This window comes from Setaria italica, chromosome II (genome assembly GCF_000263155.2).
Source record: "Setaria italica strain Yugu1 chromosome II, Setaria_italica_v2.0, whole genome shotgun sequence".
Classification (NCBI taxonomy): Eukaryota; Viridiplantae; Streptophyta; class Magnoliopsida; order Poales; family Poaceae; genus Setaria; species Setaria italica.
Window position 1 is genome coordinate 36,158,088 of NC_028451.1, and position 19,643 is coordinate 36,177,730.

At 46.3% G+C, this 19,643-nt stretch overlaps 3 protein-coding genes and 1 long non-coding RNA gene across 4 annotated transcripts; 3 read left to right on the top strand and 1 right to left on the bottom strand.

Annotated features, from left to right (window-relative positions):
- Window positions 1–939: 939 nt before the first annotated feature.
- LOC101783301 lies at window positions 940–2,530 on the top strand. Its single transcript, XM_004957182.2, has 2 exons — window positions 940–1,294; window positions 1,496–2,530. The coding sequence occupies exons 1-2, from the start codon at window positions 1,127–1,129 to the stop codon at window positions 2,093–2,095; spliced, it is 768 nt and encodes a 255-aa protein (XP_004957239.1). The 5' UTR covers window positions 940–1,126; the 3' UTR covers window positions 2,096–2,530.
- A 172-nt stretch (window positions 2,531–2,702) lies between these two features.
- On the top strand, window positions 2,703–5,140 carry LOC105913859. The gene is made up of 4 exons (XM_012843930.2): window positions 2,703–3,340; window positions 3,416–3,499; window positions 3,785–4,130; window positions 4,212–5,140. Coding segments are annotated over exons 1-4 (576 nt in total). The 5' UTR covers window positions 2,703–3,195; the 3' UTR covers window positions 4,213–5,140.
- A 272-nt stretch (window positions 5,141–5,412) lies between these two features.
- On the bottom strand, window positions 5,413–7,257 carry LOC101778746. The gene is made up of 4 exons (XM_004959525.3): window positions 6,759–7,257; window positions 6,519–6,680; window positions 6,329–6,395; window positions 5,413–5,836 (listed from the first exon to the last, which is right to left on the bottom strand). Exons 1-4 carry the CDS (start codon window positions 7,255–7,257, stop codon window positions 5,701–5,703), a joined length of 864 nt encoding a protein of 287 aa, XP_004959582.1. The 3' UTR covers window positions 5,413–5,700.
- Window positions 7,258–9,536: 2,279 nt separating this feature from the next.
- Window positions 9,537–18,252, top strand: LOC111256433. Its single transcript, XR_002676497.1, has 3 exons — window positions 9,537–9,874; window positions 14,014–17,804; window positions 17,898–18,252. It is a non-coding gene; the product is annotated as an uncharacterized LOC111256433 (long non-coding RNA).
- Window positions 18,253–19,643: the final 1,391 nt, after the last annotated feature.

Genomic DNA, 19,643 nt, shown 5'->3' on the forward strand with positions numbered 1-19,643 from the left:
AGTCCATTATACCCATGTGAATGGGTCCCACTTGTCCTTGTCCTTTACTTCTCCCCTTCTTCTCCTCTTCTCCTTTGCTCGGAGCAGGCAGGCCGCGCAGGACCGGTGGGCAGGCGGGCGGCGCGGCGCACAGCAGGCCGCGGCGGGCGGCGCGCGGCGGGCCGCGGCGGCGCGGCGGGCGGGGACAGGCGAGTAGCAGGCGGGGGCGGGCGGTGGGCGGCGGGCGGCGCGCGGCGGCGAGCGGCGGGCGGGGACAGGCGAGTAGCAGGCGGGGGCGGGCGGTGGGCGGCGGGCGGCGCGCGGCGGCGAGCGGCGGGCAGGGGCGGGCGACGCGCAGCGGCGGGCGGCGCGGGGTGCGGCGGGTGAGGAGCGGTGGCGGGCGGCGGGGCGAGCGGCGGGCGGCAGCGCCGGGCGCGACGGGCGGGAGCGGCGCGGCAGGCGGGCGCGACGGACGGGAGGCTTTTTTATTTCGCGAACCGTTACGTTGTGTAACGAGTGGCAGTGGTGGGTAAATACCCACCAACTCCACGAGGAGGTCTGTAAAGCGGATTTTTGAAGCACCTCTTGAGGTACTTCACCAAAAACGTGGATCTATCCCTGCTCCACCTTTTTTCCTGGAGCCGGAGTTGCTGGAGCCGAACGCGTTTGGCTGTGATTTTTTTGGAATTGGTGGAGTGGAGTGATTTTTGGTGAAGTGAAGTGCTTCCAAACACCCCCTAATTACCGATCCGGCCTTGCCCGGCTTTCCCGTTGCTACTTTTAGTGCTGGTGATTGATCACTTGTACTAAAGATCGTGGCCTTTGTGTAAGATGCCACTATCTCCTGCAGACCCCTGCTGCCTGCCCCCGTACGTCACTGCTCGCTGATCTCTGCCTGGAACCCGGCCGTTGCTCCTCTATATATAGCGGCGCCCGCACACGGACAGCTCCAGACGCCTGATCGGAAAGCAACCTCTCCCCCCACACCAATCCGACGCGTTCCAACCAACAGGTCAGAGCCAAGCGTTCTGCTAGCACAAGTAGGCTCCAACTTGGTAGAGAAATTCCTGAGGAGAGGCTTGAAGCTTTTGCTCGCGTGTAGCTGCTAGCGTCCTGTTCGTTGGTTGATTTCGTGTTGTCCCCGGTCATGGAGTGGAGGGACAGCTTCCTGGACCTGGCGCTGATCCCGCTCAGCCTGCTCCTCCCCATGGCGTACCACGTCTGGCTGTGGCGCGAGATCCGCCTCCGCCCGCTCCGCACCGCCGCCGGCATCAACGCCGCCGCGCGCCGCCTCTGGGCCGCCGGCATGATGAAGGTACGTGCTTGTAGTCTCGTGCATACGCATTGCTCGCTCGTGACACGTCCCCGTCCGGCCGACCGAGCTGGTGGCGCCGCGCCGCGCCGCCGCACGCACCGGCGGCCCGGTGAAGGACCACCAGTCCAGCAGGCTGGGTACCGACCGACACGTTCTTCATTCCAACAATAATAATTAACAACAACCCACGCATGCATGCAGGACAACGCGAAGAACGCGGTGACGGTTGTGCAGTCGGTGCGGAACGTGATCATGGGCTCGACGCTGATGGCGACGACGGCGATCCTCTTCTGCACGGGCATCGCGGCGGTGCTGAGCAGCACCTACACGGTGAAGAAGCCGCTGAGCGACACCGTCTTCGGGGCGCACGGCGAGTACATGATGGCGCTCAAGTACGTGGCGCTGCTGCTCGCCTTCCTCTTCGCCTTCCTCTGCCACTCCCTCGCCATCTGCTTCCTCAACCAGGCCAGCTTCCTCATCAACACCTCCGGCTGCCTCATCGCCGATTCGTCAGGCTCCGGCGAGGGTGGCGACCTGATCGGCCTGCCGTCCGCCAGGGACTACATCGGCGAGGTCCTGGAGCGCGGGTTCACCCTCAACCTCGTCGGCAACCGGCTCTTCTACGCCGGGGTGCCCCTCCTCCTCTGGATCTTCGGCCCGCTCCTCGCCTTCCTGTCGTCGCTGGTCATGATCCCCATCCTCTACAACCTCGACGTCGTGGATCTCAAGGGCCACAGCGGCTGCGTCAACGCGAAATCCGCCGAGATGTCCAACGGGAGCGGGTGCGCGCACGCCGTCTGAAACCCGATCGATCCAGCACGCAGTCATGCATCATCGAAGCTATAGGGACCTGAACCTATTCTGATTATTTCTGAACAAACCATGTGATAATCTGTAGTATTTGCGATTCATTTCAGTATGCTGCTGCTGCCACCACAAAGGCTGTGTGCGGGCTTTCCTCTCAAGAAGAGACGACGGCAGCTAGTGCGGCTAGCTGTTGTTTGGTGATGGTGATCCATGTCGGGCGCCTAGCCGTCTTTAGCTGCTGATGATAGAAGACAGATGTACTAGGAAAATCCGCCGATCCGTTGCACGGATGACATGGAACCCATGCGTTCGGTTAGTTGCTGCCGGTTGCTTCAATTCGTTCGCGAGTGCTGGTGCCTGGTGCTCGACAGGTTGACGTGTTGTGTGCCACTACGAGGCATGCACATTCCTAGCTGCCTTCTATCTTCCTGTCCCTTTGTCTTGTTTATCTTGAAGATCTTTTTTTTCCCATGGAGGTCGAAGCAGTAAGGAGACCGAGCACGCGTTGGTTGGTGTTGGCACGCGCAGCGTATGGAAATCCCGTTGCGCAAAAGGGAGTGCGGACAGGCGTATCGGCGGCACGAGTGTGTTTTTATCAGGGGCTGTCGTCCAATACCCGTGCCCAAACAACAGAAGATATTGTTGCTGCTAAGCACGCCACCGTTTTTTCCATCACTTCATCACCGTGCATGGCATATATCTGACGCAAATTTGACCATGACGCTCCACCGGGTCCACCCACGTCCACGCGCGCGCGCGCAGAGAGCCAGAGACAAGTTATTCGACCATGGACGATCAATGAATGCCCTTGCCCAAGTTTTTTTTCTTCTTTTTTTTGAGATTTGCGACCCCGTGGCCCGTGAGGAAGTGAGTACCAACGACTGAAGTTGACGGGCCGAACAATTGCAGAAGAAACGGGCCGAAAATCTGACGGGCCTATTAACGATGAAATTTGGGCCAGCCCACGGAGTAGGGTCTAAAGAGGGGTGGCCTCCGGCTGGGCAGATCGGATCCGAGTTTTAGCCCAAATCATTTCCCGGAATCCCCCTTCCGCTCCGCACCGGCACCGCTCACGCACGGCGATCGCCGTCGGCATGGCCCGCGCCGGCGTCTTCTCGCCGGTGCCGGGGATGGGAGGACGCGCCGCCGCCGCCCGCGTACCAGCAGCGGGTCTGGCGGTGCGAGGATGCGCCGCCTCGAAGCGCTCGACCCCGCCGCACTCCGCCGCCGTATTTCCAGGTTAGCAACGGCGGGTTCCCTCTCCGCTCGAACCTCGAATCATGCTAGTACCAACTCCGTATGCATCTCGTGCAGCCGGGGCTCGTATCGCTGCCGCAGCTCGTCGCTTGGAGGTCGCCGCCGCAGCTGGCTTGGTGGTCGCGGCCGCCAGATCATCAGGTAAGCACCGTTGTGGTGCCAGCTCCGTTTGGCTTTTGATTGTTGATTTGTTGTGTGATATCCGCTTCACCGATAACCACCGGTGTGGTGCCAGTTGGGCTGGGCTTGCCTCTTGTTTGTTGTGTGATCGAAGTTGCTCGATTGTGCAGCATGCTAGCTCGGTTTGCCTTTTGATTGTTGATTTGTTGTGTCATACCCGTTTCACCGGATAACCACCGGTTTGGTGCCAGTTCGGCTGGGCTTTCCTGTTGTTTGTTGTGTGATCGAAGTTGCTCGATTGTGCAGCATTCCTCGCGGTTCGGCGCAGAGCACGTGTGGTTTCGAAGGCCGGTGAGGGCTCACCGGAGCAAACAGCTGCGCAGGAACCCCCACCACCCAAGGGCTCAATCCGGAAATTCTTGCTGTGGGTGTTCAAGAGGATCAAGGAGAAACTATTGAACAAGACTGGTGTCACCCTTATCCTGCTTCTTATCTCACTTGCCTTAGCTCTCCTTACCTCCAGGAACGTCCAGCCGTACTCAGGTCATGCCACATGTGTAATCAACATATGCGATAAGGCGGAGAAAGTGTTTAAATTTGCATCACATTTTGTGCCCATAGCAATTGCGTTGTGGGAGTGGTTTTGGGACTGGTACGTTAACACCTCCTATTTAGTTTCAGCGTTTTTCATTAAGTAGTTTGACTGATTGCTTTATGACTGGTATCTTTTCAGATCGCTTGTGAGTGAGGACTGACGTATCTTCAATCATCTTGATGGTGATACCATGCAAATATACAGCTTCTTTAGTTTAATGTTGCCGGCTACTTGTGATTTTGAGATACTAGCTTAGTACTACAATCGAATTGTCTGTTCTCTATTGCGGCAGTTTATATATGAGTGCTACAAAGTCTTTATCACTCATCTCTAGTTGTCGATACGATATTGATTATCAGGTGCACGTTGTTCAGGAAGTTATTCAAATCTCTTATTTGGCCTCTTTGTGTTTTCAGACTTCAGATCATGCAGTGTAGATTGCAGATGCTGAATGGTGTTCAGCATGCTGTCTTAATGAGATTGAATGTGATACGGAGATTAGGAAAAGTGGTGATATGCATGCTAGCGATCACTTTTTTCATAGTCTTGGTTATATTAGTCCGTGACTCTATTTGAAGTAACTTGTGGCTGCAGAATCTGGTTACATGGTTTTTATTTTCTCTGATTTTGTGTGTTTTGCATGAATTCTGTTATGTCGTGCAAGCCGTTCCAAAGTTCAGCATCTGCAATGTGGCATTAGCCAGATGAAGGCATTGCATTCCATGTTCAAATCAGCTGATTATGATTAGTCAGTGGTTCATTGAAAAATGGGTGATTGAATATCAATAAGGCGCATTTTCAAATGAAGTCTTGGATGGGAGGCTCCAATGGTTGCAGAGGGCATCTTGTCCCAAACTAGTATGTGCTCATGAAGGATGAATAAGCAAATTGTCAGGGTTTCTTTGATATCCCTCATCTAATTTCTGTTTGCTTCTTTCACCTTTTCTGGAATTTCTGCTTCTATTTTTGGGCACTGTTACTGGAAAGTTGGCGCAAGAAGTTGGTTTATTCATTCATGAAACGAACCATGCCATTGCCCAAGGAGGCAAGATCATGTTCTTTGTATTTTTTGGGTGTATGTGTAGGGGGGGAGGGGGCAAAAGCAGCTGTAAATGGCAGAGGATTTTATGAGATCATGAAATTGTGGGTTATCTGTTGTATTCCTGAAAATCTTCAAAAGTAGTGGCATGCATATCTCTTTCTGGACGATTTTGAAGTACAAAAGCTTCTGTCTCTCTGTGTGGATTGGGATTGCCTTGTCAGTAAAAGAATAGGTGAGTGCATTTGAGGAAACGTGGCAACTTGCCATTAAATTATCCTCAAAACATGCAGAGTCGACGCTTATTTAGGCTAGTCTCAGTGCACAGTTTCATTGCACAACTATCTAGACTGAGAACTAGGTAACTGTACCAGATTAGTGTTACAGGGATGAAACTATCATGCTGCCGTTTGACGGGGACTCAAGAAGGCCGAGGACGAGCACATTTGCAGAGAGCTAGGGCGTTCGGCTACCATAATAGACTGCTAAAAAAATCTTTCTTATAGAAGTAAGGGCACAAGCGCACACACTTGAGAAAGGAAAAACTCTCGTCCACCGTTAATCCTCTTCGTCCATGCAAAATCAATCTCAGACAGAGTCCCAAGCCTCCTTCATTTCGGGGGGCGGCGAGTAGAAGATGCATGGGAGTATAAATCTTCTGTATTTCTTCAGACCGTTTACCTCAACGCTGACGGAGATATAATAGATTGCGAAAAGTGCATACCTGTATCACACGAGGAGAACAACCGTGTCATATGTGGAAGATCGAAGACTAAATTAGGCAAATCGTGCAACAAGAAACATGGGGTTTTTTTATCACCAAATTCAAAATTTGAGACTGCATATGAAATTAGTACTGCTATATTCCTGAATGAATACGTTTATTTACAGTAAAATAAAGAACATATATAGTCTCTTTACCGTTACAGTATTTTTTAAAAGCAACAGCCAGGAATACAAGGTGCACAGTAACAATTATTGTTCCTGCAGAATATTTCCTTTATACATCTTGTATATGTGACTCGATTTAGTGTACGTTCAAATGTTACAAGGGTACATAAAACATTATTCTTAACAAAGTAAGCGGTCAGCGAGCATCACGTACGTGCAATGACGAAGTTGCAATTTAAATGACCGAACTAGTGAATGAAACACTGAAGTGAAAAGTTGCCTTGCAAATGAACAAAGCCAAAAGTTAAGTTGCCCTTGTACGAACCTGGCTATAAAATTAAGGAAGGTAACCCGATCGATGAAGCCCTTAGCAAGCGTAGCCACGGTAATAACTGCACATAGTCGTGTCAATTCACCTTAGTCATTGAAGAAATTAACTATAATTTGTCTCATGCTAGCTGTATATGGATCTATCGCAACCATAATTTACTGAATCACAAGAGAGATGAACTTACATAGTTTAAGCCGGATGATAAAGTCGGTCTCAAAACCCCTCCTCCTGACATCCGCCGCCATGACGCAGAGCCTGTAGAAAGCGTAGTGCAGCACGAAATCGACGAACGCCGACGGCGCAGCCTTACAGAGATGGTAGGCAGCCACGCACGACATGAGGGCACCTGCATACACACAATCAATCAACAGATGGAGTAGGATGCACGTTCGTTGTTCGACGTTTTGTATTAGCAATTACGTACCGATGGGCAAGCAGATGTGGAACTCCTCGACGTCGTAGACGGTCTTGAGCTTGCGCACGTCGTCGAAGAGGTCCCGGAGCGGGCGGGCGAGCAGGCCGGCGGCGGCGCCCTTCACGGCGGCCGCGGCCTCCTTGGACTCGCGCACGTACCGCTTCTTGATCGCCTCCGGGCTGAAGTCCGTTTCCTCGAACTCTTTGAGCTCCTCGAAGCTCGGCCCCCACCAGGGCGGGTCCGGGAAGTCGTCCTCATCGGCCACGCCGCCGTCGGGGCCGGAGGTGGTGTTGCCTGACGACGGTGCGCACCGCAGCCGCACGCCCGCCGCCGGCCGGGTGGCGGATCGGAGAGGGGCGCGCGCTGGGGCGGTTGCGGCGGCGGCGGCGGCGGCGGGGAGACGGGCGGGCGATGGGGCAGCCGGGCGCAGAGGACTACACGACACCGTGCGGATCACCGGCGCGCGCGCCCCGGGAAACACCAGGCCAGAAGCAGCCAGCGACGCCATCGCCGTAGTTTGGTTGGCGGCGCGGGTCTGCAGGCACCGATGATTGATATATAGACGAGAACGCCTGTCTTGTGCGTGCCCGTGTGTCCGTCTAGGAAAGGAACTACTCCAGCATCAATCCGGCTGGCTGGAGGTTCAGAACTCGTTTCGGTTTCGAGTTTTCCGCACAGTGACGGCTGTAAGAATTTGAGGAAACTATCTTAGCCTACCACAGATGCATGTTAATATAGGAGTAATCGCTCAAGAGATACACATGAAGTCGTCATCATATGTGATTCGAATGCTTTACATTTACAAGATCTATCTCTAACTATCTCTAAGCTATCCGAATCAACCAATGATGACAACTAGAGTTTGAATCAATTACACAAGATATTCTAACATCCTCCCTCAACCTAAACTCCTTTTACGCTTGAGATTTAGATTGCTTTTAAACTCTTCAAGCTTTCCAACCGGCAATGCTTTGGTAAAACCGTCAGCAACCTGATCTTTGGTAGAAATAAACCTAACTTGCAGTTGTTTCTTCATTACTCTTTCTCTTACAAAATAAAAATCAATTTCTATATGCTTTGCTCTAGCATGGAACACTGGATTTGTAGATAAATAGGTGGCCCTCAAATTATCACACCATAGAATAGGTGGTTCTTGCAATTGGACGCCAAGTTCACCAAGTAAAGACTCCAGCCAAATTAATTCGGCTGTAGCATTATCCATAGATTTGTATTCTGCTTCTATACTTGATCTTAAAACTATAACCTGCTTCCTGGCACTCCAAGACACAAGGTTTGATCCTATAAATATTGCAAAACCACCAGTAGATCTTCTATCACGACACTACCGGCCCAATCTGCATCAGAAAAGACACTTAACGCCATTGAGCTAGATCTCTCAATATTTAAACCAATGTCCACAATGTAATGAACATATCTGAGAATTCTCTTGATGACAGTCCAATGATCACTAGTAGGCGCATGCAAGAATTGACACACCTTGTTAACCGAGAAAACCAAATTAGGTCTAGTAAGTGTGAGATACTGCAATGCTCCAACTATGCTTCTATACCGTGTACTATCTTAAGAATTCAACATCTTTCCTTCATGTCATGAAAGCTTTCTGAAGTTGACAATGGTGTAGAAGATGCCTTACAATTTATCATGCCAACTCTTGTTCAAGATTTCTTGAGCATAATTTCCTTGAGACAGCCACAAACCTTGATTATCTCGTTGAACTTCTATTCCCAGGAAGTAATGCAAGTCACCAAGATCTTTTAAGGCGAAATATTTCTCAAGATCAAGGAGCAAAGCTGCCACACCTTCATTAGATGAGCTAGTAACAATAATGCCATCCACATATATAAGTATATAAATAGTAACTTCTGATTTCTGATAGATAAAGGGAGAAGTATCTAACTTTGACTATAAAACCAAGATTAATAAGTTTAGAACTTAATCTTGCACATCAGGCCCTTGGAGCTTGTTTCAAGCCACATATAGCCTTATCAAGTCAACACACCATATGTGGATTATGAGCACTCTCAAAGCCTAGCGGCTGCTTCATGTAAACCTCCTCTTCCAGAACGCCATGTAGGACCGCATTCTGAACATCCAATTTGTAACAACCCTAGGTTAATTAAACTTGATTAAGCCTAAGAGAGGCAATTACCAGCTAAGTAAACGAGTCAAGGGTCAACTTTTGCCACTAAGAGCTTAAAAGGTGATTAGTCCATAATTTAAAATTTTATATAAGAACTTGAAATTTTGTCCAACTAAGAGTTGTTAAAATCATCATTTCTAACAACTTTTATTATTAGCTTTTTGTTTGTAATTGAACATAAGTAGTTCAAAAACTTAGAATTCAAATCAGTGGCAATTTAAGAAAAACATGAAAAACCCTAAATTTGCAGCCCTTTTTCTTAAAATTTCTAATATGAACTCAAGTCAAGCCTCACATAAAAGTTTTAGTGCTACAAGCCCTTAACAACTTTGCTTATTAGGGTTAGGCCAAAATCTGCACAAAAGGTTTTCAAAAACAAGATCAAACACAGCCAGTTTGGTCAACACGAGCAGCTCGGCTGAAATGTTTCTAAGTCTGAAAACTTCAGTTTTTGACGAACTTTGATGTGATTTATCTCTGAATCCATTTGAAATCTGGGCAAAAACATTTAGTAAAGTTTGAACTCGGTTGTTAGGATAATAGTTTTTGCAAAGGGAGCCAACGTGGTTTACTTCAAAATTCGTGCGCAATATGGCCCCAAAGTTCGGCCCTGCAACTGTCCCGCAAATCCCGCGCGCCAGAGGACGCACGCCGCTCCATGGCCGCCCACTGGACCTCCTCTCACCGCCAATCCGTGGCCCGGTGCTGCGTCGACCTTATCCTCGACGCTGTGGCATCCTTATCTTCTCGCCCGGCCACAAATGACCCCTCCCCAAGCCTCCTGCTCCCCCAAACTGAAGTTTTCCCCATTGTTGCTCTCCCAAGCTCTTCATGTTCTTCGGTGAAATTCGGCCACCTCCCTCTGTCCCCCTTCGATTCCTCGCAGCCACGGCGCCTCCTCGATGACACGCATCCGTTTTGCCCCTTCCCGGGCTCCCTCCCTCGCCAGGCGACCCCGTCCACGGTGAGCCTCCATCCGCCCCTTCCTGCGCAGTTACTCCCTACACCGCCCCTTTTTCCTTGTCTCCACACCACTGGTGAGCACCTCCTTGGCCCTGTGCGCCACCCCTCTACCTCCCCAAGCACACCCCTTCCTTCCCCCACCATCTGCCCCCAAGTTCATGGCCTGTTGTGCCTGTCTGTTATCGTGCGTGTGATCTGTTAGGCGTGAGGGACTTGTGTGGAGAAGAAGAAGGAAGTGTAGGGGGTTATGGGTGAAATCCCGAGACCTTTGCACAATTAACCCGTAGATCCAGGGGCTAGATTGCAAGTTTGCCTCGATTTTCTTTATTTCCTAGATCTAAAAAGGCTGCAAATTTAGAAATTCGTAGTAAATTGTAGAAAAATCGTAAAATAGCAAATGAAGACTTTTTCGAATCCTTGTGAGTAGATTTACACAGTAGAGTTATAGTATGATATGTGTTAGTAGAAAGTTCTGATGCTTTTTTTATTCTTTCAAAGTGCTTTTAGAAATCCTTGTAAGTTGGTTAGATGCATATTTTGAGTTATAGAAGTCCAAAGATTGTGATTCCAGTTGTGTTAGTCTTGTGATGATACTCTCTAGCTAAGAAAAAATATTAAACATGCTAGTTGTATCTTATTTTTATCATGTTTTGATTTAATAGGAAATTTTTGCTTATTTTGCTTGTCATTTTCATATCTAAAGTTGTGGTGCTATAATATCTGTGAAATTTTTATGGTAGGCTATAAATGATGCTCTTGTGCTGTTGTAAAAATTTCATATTTATTGGTGCATGTATGACTAAGTTATTTATTTAACTTGTTTAATACTTGTTATGTGAATTATAAATATTAGGAGTATCTAAAAATAGAAATTATGGTTCCAATACCTTTTTATGAGGTTTTTCTACCATAATAATATATTATATGGCTATGTGTTTATAGAAAAGGATGATCTTTAGAATTATCTTGCTTTTACATGTTTTCTTGCATTAGAAATTTATCTTTTTCATAGCAATTAAATTATAAAACCTGAGCATGTGAAATTTATACAGTAGCCATGTTTTGATAGCATCTACCACTCATAAAAATCTCAGCCCTAAGCTATTTATTCTCATATGATACTAAAAAAATATATATGCATGTCATTCTATGGAAGTTAATGAAAGTTTGCTAGTAGATGCATATACTTAAGTCATGTGATGCTTTTAATAGTTATTTTTGAAGGGTACATATGATGCTAAGTTATGATAAGTAGTGGTTGAGCTATGAATATAACTCATATGTATACTTTCATGTTAACATAACAACTAATGATTATGTTGCTTATATAAATTCTTCATTCTTACTTTAATTCTTGCTTAAGGTGTTTAGGATATTCCATGTTACTTATAAATAATGCTAATTAACTATGTTCATAGTAGTTGTGAGCTATGTGTTTAACTTATGCATATGTTACCTTGTTAAAGAACTAAATGAAGAGCCTTGTTGCATATGTGCTGAAATAGCTGCTAGAGCAGTTCTGTTGTGGTAATATTTTCATGATGCAAATGATATTTTTTATGAATATGTGAAATACAAAAGTTGTAGGAAGCTTCATAATCTATCTTGTGTTACATTTTCATGACCATAGACCTGATGGTTTAGGAGCTATAGATTTTACAAGTTCATTGTCAAGTTTTGCATGCTCTCTGTATAGGTCTGAATGGTTGTGCTGTTTGAATTAGCTAAGCTTTGAATCATGTCTTGGAGATAATGGAAGAAATGTAGCGATTTTTAGTAGATTTTATAATTGTTAAATATCACCCCTTTTGGTGGTCTAAATCTCCAGTTATGAGCTTGTGAAGTGGAATGACAGAATCTGTCCTAATCTGGATAGAGATGTCTTCTTTATGATGTTTGACCTGGTTAACTTTAGTTTTAGCTTATGGTGTTTATAATAAAGTTGTGAGTGGTTTGCTAAGCTTTCTAAAGAGTATAGAACCACATTGTTGTGAAAGCTATAACTCGAGATATGGCTGTCGAAAGTTTAATGTCAGAATCTGTCCAAGTTTGGATAGATTTGCTTCTTTATGTTGTATAGTCTCGTTAACTATTGAATCATCTTCAGATGACAATAATTAAGTATTATAGATAACTTAATAAGGTTTCTACCAAGTTAAGAATCATGGTTGTTGGATGTCTAGAACTCCATATATGCATCTCTGAAGTTCATGACCGTTTTCTATCCTTGTTTGTACAGATCTGCTTATTGGTGTGTTTTCACCTTATTAATTGTTGAATCAGCTTTTGGTGTTAATAACAAAGTCTTAGATAATTTTATTAACTTTACAGGAAGTCTAGGGTCACTCTGGTTGGATGCTTATATCTCCAGTTATGGTTAAAACAAGTGACTACTATGCTACTATCCAGATTTTGTGTATGTGCTTAAGTTATTAGCTTTTACTTGACGTTGCCTTGTGTGTTTGTTAGTTAGCTCATATCACTATTAGAGTTAACTTGATCTACCTGAGAATCATATAAATGTGTTAGATAATGTTGGTCAAGCACTTAACTAATAAATGATCATGTATACATGTTCCTATAAAATAACCTTGCTGCATAGCTTACTATAACCTTAGTGATGTTGGTGCGTGACTTGCTTGTGTATGAGTGGTTTAAAAACAAATGTAATATACTTTTATCACCTTCAATTTGCTGGTTATGCGATGCACTTATGTATGCCATGTTGATAAGCACCATCACCCTAGTTCTTGTATGATGCTCTTCTTAATTAGCTCTTGACTGTTAAATGCTTGCAATAGCTTGACTTGAGTTAACTAGTGTGCCATGCTTGTTATGCTTGCTATCTCTATGGAGACTTGAGTGATAGTTAGTTAAATAACTTGCTCTCTAAGTACTTATGTCTTGTGGTGTAACCTTGTGCTTGTCCTGAATGCTTTTATGTAATGCATCTCATGTTACCATTCTTCGTATTCATGTACTTGCATCTTGCATCTCATCTAGATACGCTAGATAAACCACGTGAAGGACATGATGATGGAACCGAACCCGAAGACGGTGTATGGTGGACCTATCCCGAAGATGGAAGGACTAAGCAAGTGTCGAGATGGGAGGTGCTCGCCAAGCGAGTGTCGTCTAACAAACACTAACCTAGTGTTGGATTCCAGGCAAGCCCTGGAGCATGATTTCCTATCTTTAAATACTTGCAACATAATTGATTGCTTTGATTGCGCATTTACGTTCTAGGAGTTGATTGAAACCATAGATGCATGAATATAGTACCGTTGATCTGAACACTAGTATGTTAAGTCGAGTAGTTGCAATGCTTAATAGGACTCGGTAAAACTTGAGTGATTTCCTCTCACTCGCGAGTTATAGGAGTTGATTGCTTTACTTATGTTGCAACTATAAGAACGATGGACGGGGCCGAGCCTATGTATGGTACTCGGTGGTTTGCCTCGTCTGTCTACATGAAACTGGACTAAGGTCGAGATGTGATAGTATTCGTGATCAAGTGTTTGAAACTACTAATCTCATACCTAGTATGGGATGGGGAAGCCTAGTACCTGATTGAACCAGGACGTGAGCAGATCGTTCCACTATCTCTGGAATGGAGTTCCCTTGCGGCCGCATGTGGTGACAAGTGCGGTCATACAATGGCAGAGGCCAGGTCTGTGGAGCCTTATACCAAGGGAAGTGGGCCCGACACGGGTTTGGGAATTGATGGGGATGACTGGCAAGTGAAGCGGCCCTTCGTGGTGTGCGGATATTATGAGATTAGGTTCGTCATGCATGGTTAAGAAATTTGAATCGATTCGTCTGCCTCTCACAGTTTGGGATTGTTTGATAGCTATGCTACACTGAGTAAGAATGAAATATGATGATGATCTAATATTTTTACCTGTATTAATTGCTTGAAAACTATGCTTGGTTTGGTATAGTTACTAACTTAGACTGGTAAATGAATGTAGAACCTCTGGCTAAAATATTGAAAGTAAGGACCTACACTAGTCACTTTTGGCAAAAACAAAACCCAGAGCCAGAAAGCTTGCATGTCTAGGTGTGGGTGGAGTAGTACCACCGGTCGGTTAAGTCTCGTTGAGCGTAGTTGCTCAGCCTTGTTGTGGCACATCTTTTCAGGTGATGTTGATACCCCTGAGCTCACTGCAAGTGGCAGGTTGGACGGTTGAGTGGGATCCCTCCTCGGAGGGCGAGGAGAAGGATCATTGATGTCATGATTGGCTTCTTAATGATATCATGCAACAACGTCTAGTTTCCGTTTATTTATTTCCATTGCTTGAAAACTCTGCAAACTATGTTTGAATTTTGAAACTCATGTTGTAATAATTCAATGCACTTGTTAAATCTGGATGGACTGTTGTAATCTCTATAACCACTCACCATCGTGTGAGTTTTGCTTCCTCGATCCTGAGATAAGTGGTTTATCGGATTTGACGACCAAGTTGATTTGTTTAAAGTACATGATCGTGTGTTAAGCGGCTTAAGTGTGCTTTAGCCAAGTTAATTTGGACGGTTCCGCCACAGCTGTCTCAAACACCAATTTCTGGAGACAGCAACGGACAACACCAACCGTATTGTAGCAATCTTGACCACCGGACTAAACATATCTTCATAATCAATGCCATAGTGTTGTTTGAAACTTTCTGCTACCAAACGTGCTTTATATCTGTCAATTGTCCCATCTGCCTTCCTTTTAATTTTATAAACCAATTTACAATCAATCAGGTTGCTTCCTTGCTTAGCTTCAACAAGATGCCAAGTTTGATTTTTCATTAATGCCGTGTATTCCTCATCCATTGCCTTTTTCCACTTGGGATCTGCTAGAGCTGCCTCCAAATTTTCTGACTCTCCTGTAGCACAGAAATTTAATCATCGAACTGTTCCATAAGTAAAATTTTTAGGCCGTGTACGTCATTTTGGCATAGGTGACTCATCTTGAACTGTCAACGGTGGAGATCCAGCGTGAGCCACAGGAGCCATAGAAGATCCATCTGTCTCAGCTTCGGTCGGGCGCGAGGGAGACATATGGACGCGTGGTGAAGATGGACTGGCCGCTCCAGGTGCTGGCAGAGTCCACTCCGCATGTGCGTGTGCAGTCGCGGGAGACACAATGGCACATGTCGGGGCAGGACTTGCCGCGCCTGGCGCGCCGGGCGTAGATGCTGGCGCAGGTGAATCAACCCCCCACCCCCACGCGGCAAGCCAGGACTCGCCCCAGCGATGCTCGAGGTCGGAGGAAGATCTACATGGGGATCCGAGCTGGAAACTGCAAGCGTCACCAGATCTGTATGAATTTCAGTGCCACGAACCGTAGGGAGGTCAAGTTGAGCTGATTCTTCACAGTTTTGCACCAAATTTTCTGCAGCTGTGTCCTACGCATGAATACATATAGCATCCGAGATATTAGTAGCATTAGTAATACAACTTATACCCCCTAGATTTAGAAGATGACTTGGAAAGAGCACAATTTCTTTGCGACGCTGAGCCCTGGCATTTGGATGAAGATGGGAAAAAGGAAAGACATCTTTATCAAAAATCACGTCTCTAGATATGTAGATACAACCAGTGGATTTGTCAAGGCACTTGAACCCCTTGTGCATGAAACTATACCCAAGAAAGGCACAGTGTATGGAGAGAAAAGATAATTTGTGGGTATTGTATGGTCGGAGATTAGGCCAGCAAGTGCAGCCAAAAGTTCTTAGGGATGTGTAGACAGGCTTTTCCTGAAGAACACGCTTATCAGGTGTTTGGAAGTTGATGACTTTGCTTGGTAGGAGATTTATGAGATTGGTAGCAGTTAAGAAGGCATGATTCCAATATTTCAAAGGCATAGATGCATTAGCAAGAAGGGCAAGGACAAGTTCAACGATGTGATGATGTTTTCTCTCAGCAGCACTGTTTTGTTGATGAGCATGGGGACAGTAGACTTGGTGAGAAATTCCAATGCGTTGGAAAAAAGAATTCAACTTTTCATATTTTCCACCCCAATCGGATTGCATTGCTTTAATTTTTCTACCGAAATTTCTCTTAAGAAGTTGTTGAAAGTCCTAAAAGACTTGAAAAATATCAAATTTTTTCTTAATGGGATATATCCAAGTATATTTACTAAAGTCATCGATGAAGCTAACATAATATGTATACCGCCTTGCTGACATGGGCGCTGGTCTCCAGACATCCGAGAATATCAATTCAAGAGGAAATTCAGAGATACTATTTGACAAAGGATAAGGCAACTGATGTCTCTTGGCCATTTGACAAGAATTACAAATGAAATCTGAATTTTTATTGCTATCATGAGGAAGATTGTTTGAACTAAGAATTCTTTCTATAATAGAAAAAGCTGGATGACCAAGTCTACTATGACATCTAGATGTTGACAGCTTACTAACTCCAAAGACGTGCTTGTTGGGACCTTCAATGGACAACCACGGCTCTAAAGGATATAGGTCGCCCCTAACATCTACCTTGATGCATAATTCTCTTCATTTTCTTGATCCTTAATAAAAAAAGAAATTTGGATGACATTCTAAAAAGGCATCATTGTATTTGGCAAGTTTATGAACAGATACAAGGTTTTTACTAGCGCAAGGAACATGAAGGATATTTTTAAGATGTAAATCTTTGCTAGGGGTATGCAAAGTCGTATGACCAATGTTACTAATTCTGATACCTGAGCCGTTTGCAGCATGGACTTAATCCCATCCATTGTACTTGTCATGAATGGTCAACTTCTCAAGTGCTCCAGTTACATGATCAGAAGCTCCACTATCTACATACCAATTTATGTCGTAGCCATAACCAATGGTAGCCGCCCCTGCTGTCTTGTAATCTTGCTGCTGCTCCTCATCCTCATCATATCTGTACCAACATTTTGATGCTTCATGTCCTCCCTTCTTGTAGATCTGACATATAATCTTGGTGTTACGGCCCCCTTGCTTGGAAGTGTTATTTGGACCATAATTGCCATGGTTCTAGCTATCACCACCGTGGCCGCCATTACTTCTGCCTCGGCCACGGCCATTACCATGACCACAACCACGCCCTCTTCTAGCCATGTTGGCAGATGACTGAAATTGTCCTTCTTCATGATACATCTCAAGACACATATCATAGGCCAATAATTAAGAGTATAATTCACTCAAGGAAAAAAATCCAACACGACCAAGCATAGAAGATACAGATGGGTTGTATTCAAAATCAAGACCGTTTAAAATAAAGTGAGCTATCTCGTCGTCATCTATCACCTTACCAACCGCAACCAATTCATATTTTAAGGCACACATCTTGGTGTAGGGTGTGTTTAGTTGAGTTGTGGCTTTTGAAAAAGTAGTTGTGAGCTGCGGGCTGTGGAAAAGCTGCTGTAGGTTGTGGGATGTGAGAAAGATGGTGAAACAGCTGTGGCCTTTTGGAAACACTTACGAGCACACCCCACATGTCATTCACAGTCCCTTTCACTAACATATGGACCCTACAGTCATTGACACATTTTCTTTTTCTCTTCTTTTCCTCGGTCTTCCCTCTCGCGTGGAGGGGCAGTGGTGCGGTCGGCCAGCGAGGAGGGGTAGCGGTGTGGCCGGACGATGCGGAAGGGTGCGGCTGGACAGCATGGAGGAGCCTGTTCCAGGTGGCAGGGGAGGGAAGGGGAGGGGCACGGCTAGGCTGCCCATTCTTCTTGCAATGGCGGCAGCCCCCATTCCTCTTCTCCCTCCTCTTGCTTCCATTACCGTCGATTCGTCGCCCACAGCGCATCTCCAATCGATTCATCATATCCACAGCTTCCCCTCGACAACCCGCAGCTCCGCCGCCACTCACCCGCTACTCTTCCTCGCCGTGCCGAGCTCTCGATGACCGCCTCCGCCCACCTCTGCCGCCGACCCGAGCTCGTCGCCGACCCTGATTCACCGTCGTGGGTAGGCCTCCGGCTGATTCCTCGCGCCCTCGGCATCCCCACAAGCTCCCACACCCATTCCACCCCTCACCGGTCTCTCTCGTCCACTGTGCAGGGCCGGAGGAGATGAGGAAGGAGCTGAGCTGCTACGCCTCGCGTGGGAGGACCGGAGGAGGAGAAGGGGGCCCGGAGAGTGCCATCGGCGGTCGGCCGGCATGTCTGAACCCTCGTGCACTGCCGGAGTGGGGAGCGGAAGTCGCCGAAGAGGGAGCGGGCGCCGCTGCCGGAGGGAACGAGTGAGAGAGAGTTGGCGGGGAAGAAAAGAAACGAAGGGCTACGTGACTTACGAGTGGCAGGTGCATATTTTTCTCAAAAGGTTGGAAGCCGCAACCGGTGGAAGCACCCTGCGTGCTGCTGTGAAAACTACACTAGGAGAAAGCACCTACTTTCATGAAAGCTGCTGCTGGTTCTACCCCTGTGGTTGTACTTTTGGCTTTTCTTTGTAGCAAAAGCACTTTGGAAGCCCAACCAAAGGGACCCGTAGTATTGCGATGAGGTCATGCTGCCCTTCTTGGTTGTGGAAAGCAGCATGCGTAGATTTGAAATCCTTGCTTTGGAGTGCGTCGAGAACATAACTTCAAGCGCCTCCCATGTTTCTGCCGAGGTAGTCGCCGTTGTCACCGGTGCCAGTGCCTCCTTTGTGAGAGAATTCAGCAGATAGCTTAGAACTTGTTGATCTTTTGCAATCCACGAATCATAGTCGGGATTGTGGACAATCTCCTTCAACTTGTCCGCCTTGGTCACCTCCAAGGTCTTGGGCGGCTCAGGGGTATATCCATCTAGGATCCCCATGAGTTGAGCTCCTCGAATTGCAGGAAGGAATTGAGCCTTCCATAGAAGGTAGTTGTCCCAAGTTAATTTCTTGGAAACCACTCCTAGCTGAACCGGTGCAGATGAGGTGGACGCCCTGAGCTATGCGACGAAGATTTAGGATGTTTGTGGAAGAGGATGTTCTGATTACCACGTAAGAATTTAAGGAAATGTGGTTGCCTATCTTGGCTACCACGGATGCATGTTAATATAGGAGCAATCGCTCAAGAGATATACATGACGTCAACATTGTATGTGATTCGGATGCTTTACATTTACAAGATCGATCTCTAACTATCTCTAAGCTATCCGAATCAATCAACGATGATAACTAGAGTTTGAATCAATTACATATACATAAGATATTTTAACAATGGTATCAGGAGAAAAAAAATGGGTGGTGCGTTCGGATGATGTTGCTGCTCATATGGTCAGAGTCAGTGAGTCACAGCTATTGGGACCTGGGGCACTGGGATTGCGAAGAAGTGAACAAACAATAACTCAACTGGTGCATAGAATATTCATGCCCTCCTCCAAATAGGCAGTGGAACAAAACTAATAAATTACAAAACACACATAGAACCCAGTCTCATTGTCATCATATCTTTATCTTCGAAACCTGAGCCAAGCTCGGCGATGGTATTGGGCCATGTCATCGAGCGAAGCTCCACCGTTGGATTTTTTAGACCAAAGGAAGAATTGTATTAAATCAAAGCTGAGTACGTTATCATGTAACACACAACATTCTCGAAGAAAATAAAATTACATTTAAGAACAATCAAGTACTGTTCTTCATCTTCATTGTATTCACGCGTCATGCAACTCCAAATTTCAGTCTCAAATTTGTATAAAAATTCATATAGAAGGCCGCACAAGTATACGCTCAGCAAGCAGGCTGTGAACAAACGCCCAATGAACGATGACCAACATCCCTGTAGCCTGGATTGAGCAAAATCTTCTTCTTCCTTCCTGCATCTTTCTTCTTCCTCTT

Bases quoted from the DNA above. Each gene is read 5' to 3' on its own strand.
- LOC105913859 (XM_012843930.2), top strand. From the start codon at position 3,196: ATGGCCCGCGCCGGCGTCTTCTCGCCGGTGCCGGGGATGGGAGGACGC. The intron at 3,341-3,415 runs GTTAGCAACGGC...CATCTCGTGCAG, and splicing joins CTCCGCCGCCGTATTTCCAG to CCGGGGCTCGTATCGCTGCC. The intron at 3,500-3,784 runs GTAAGCACCGTT...TCGATTGTGCAG, and splicing joins CGCGGCCGCCAGATCATCAG to CATTCCTCGCGGTTCGGCGC.
- LOC101783301 (XM_004957182.2), top strand. From the start codon at position 1,127: ATGGAGTGGAGGGACAGCTTCCTGGACCTGGCGCTGATCCCGCTCAGC. The intron at 1,295-1,495 runs GTACGTGCTTGT...GCATGCATGCAG, and splicing joins GGGCCGCCGGCATGATGAAG to GACAACGCGAAGAACGCGGT.
- LOC101778746 (XM_004959525.3), bottom strand. From the start codon at position 7,257: ATGGCGTCGCTGGCTGCTTCTGGCCTGGTGTTTCCCGGGGCGCGCGCG. The intron at 6,681-6,758 runs GTACGTAATTGC...GTGTGTATGCAG, and splicing joins CCACATCTGCTTGCCCATCG to GTGCCCTCATGTCGTGCGTG. The intron at 5,837-6,328 runs GTTCGTACAAGG...CGTGTGATACAG, and splicing joins TTCCTTAATTTTATAGCCAG to GTATGCACTTTTCGCAATCT.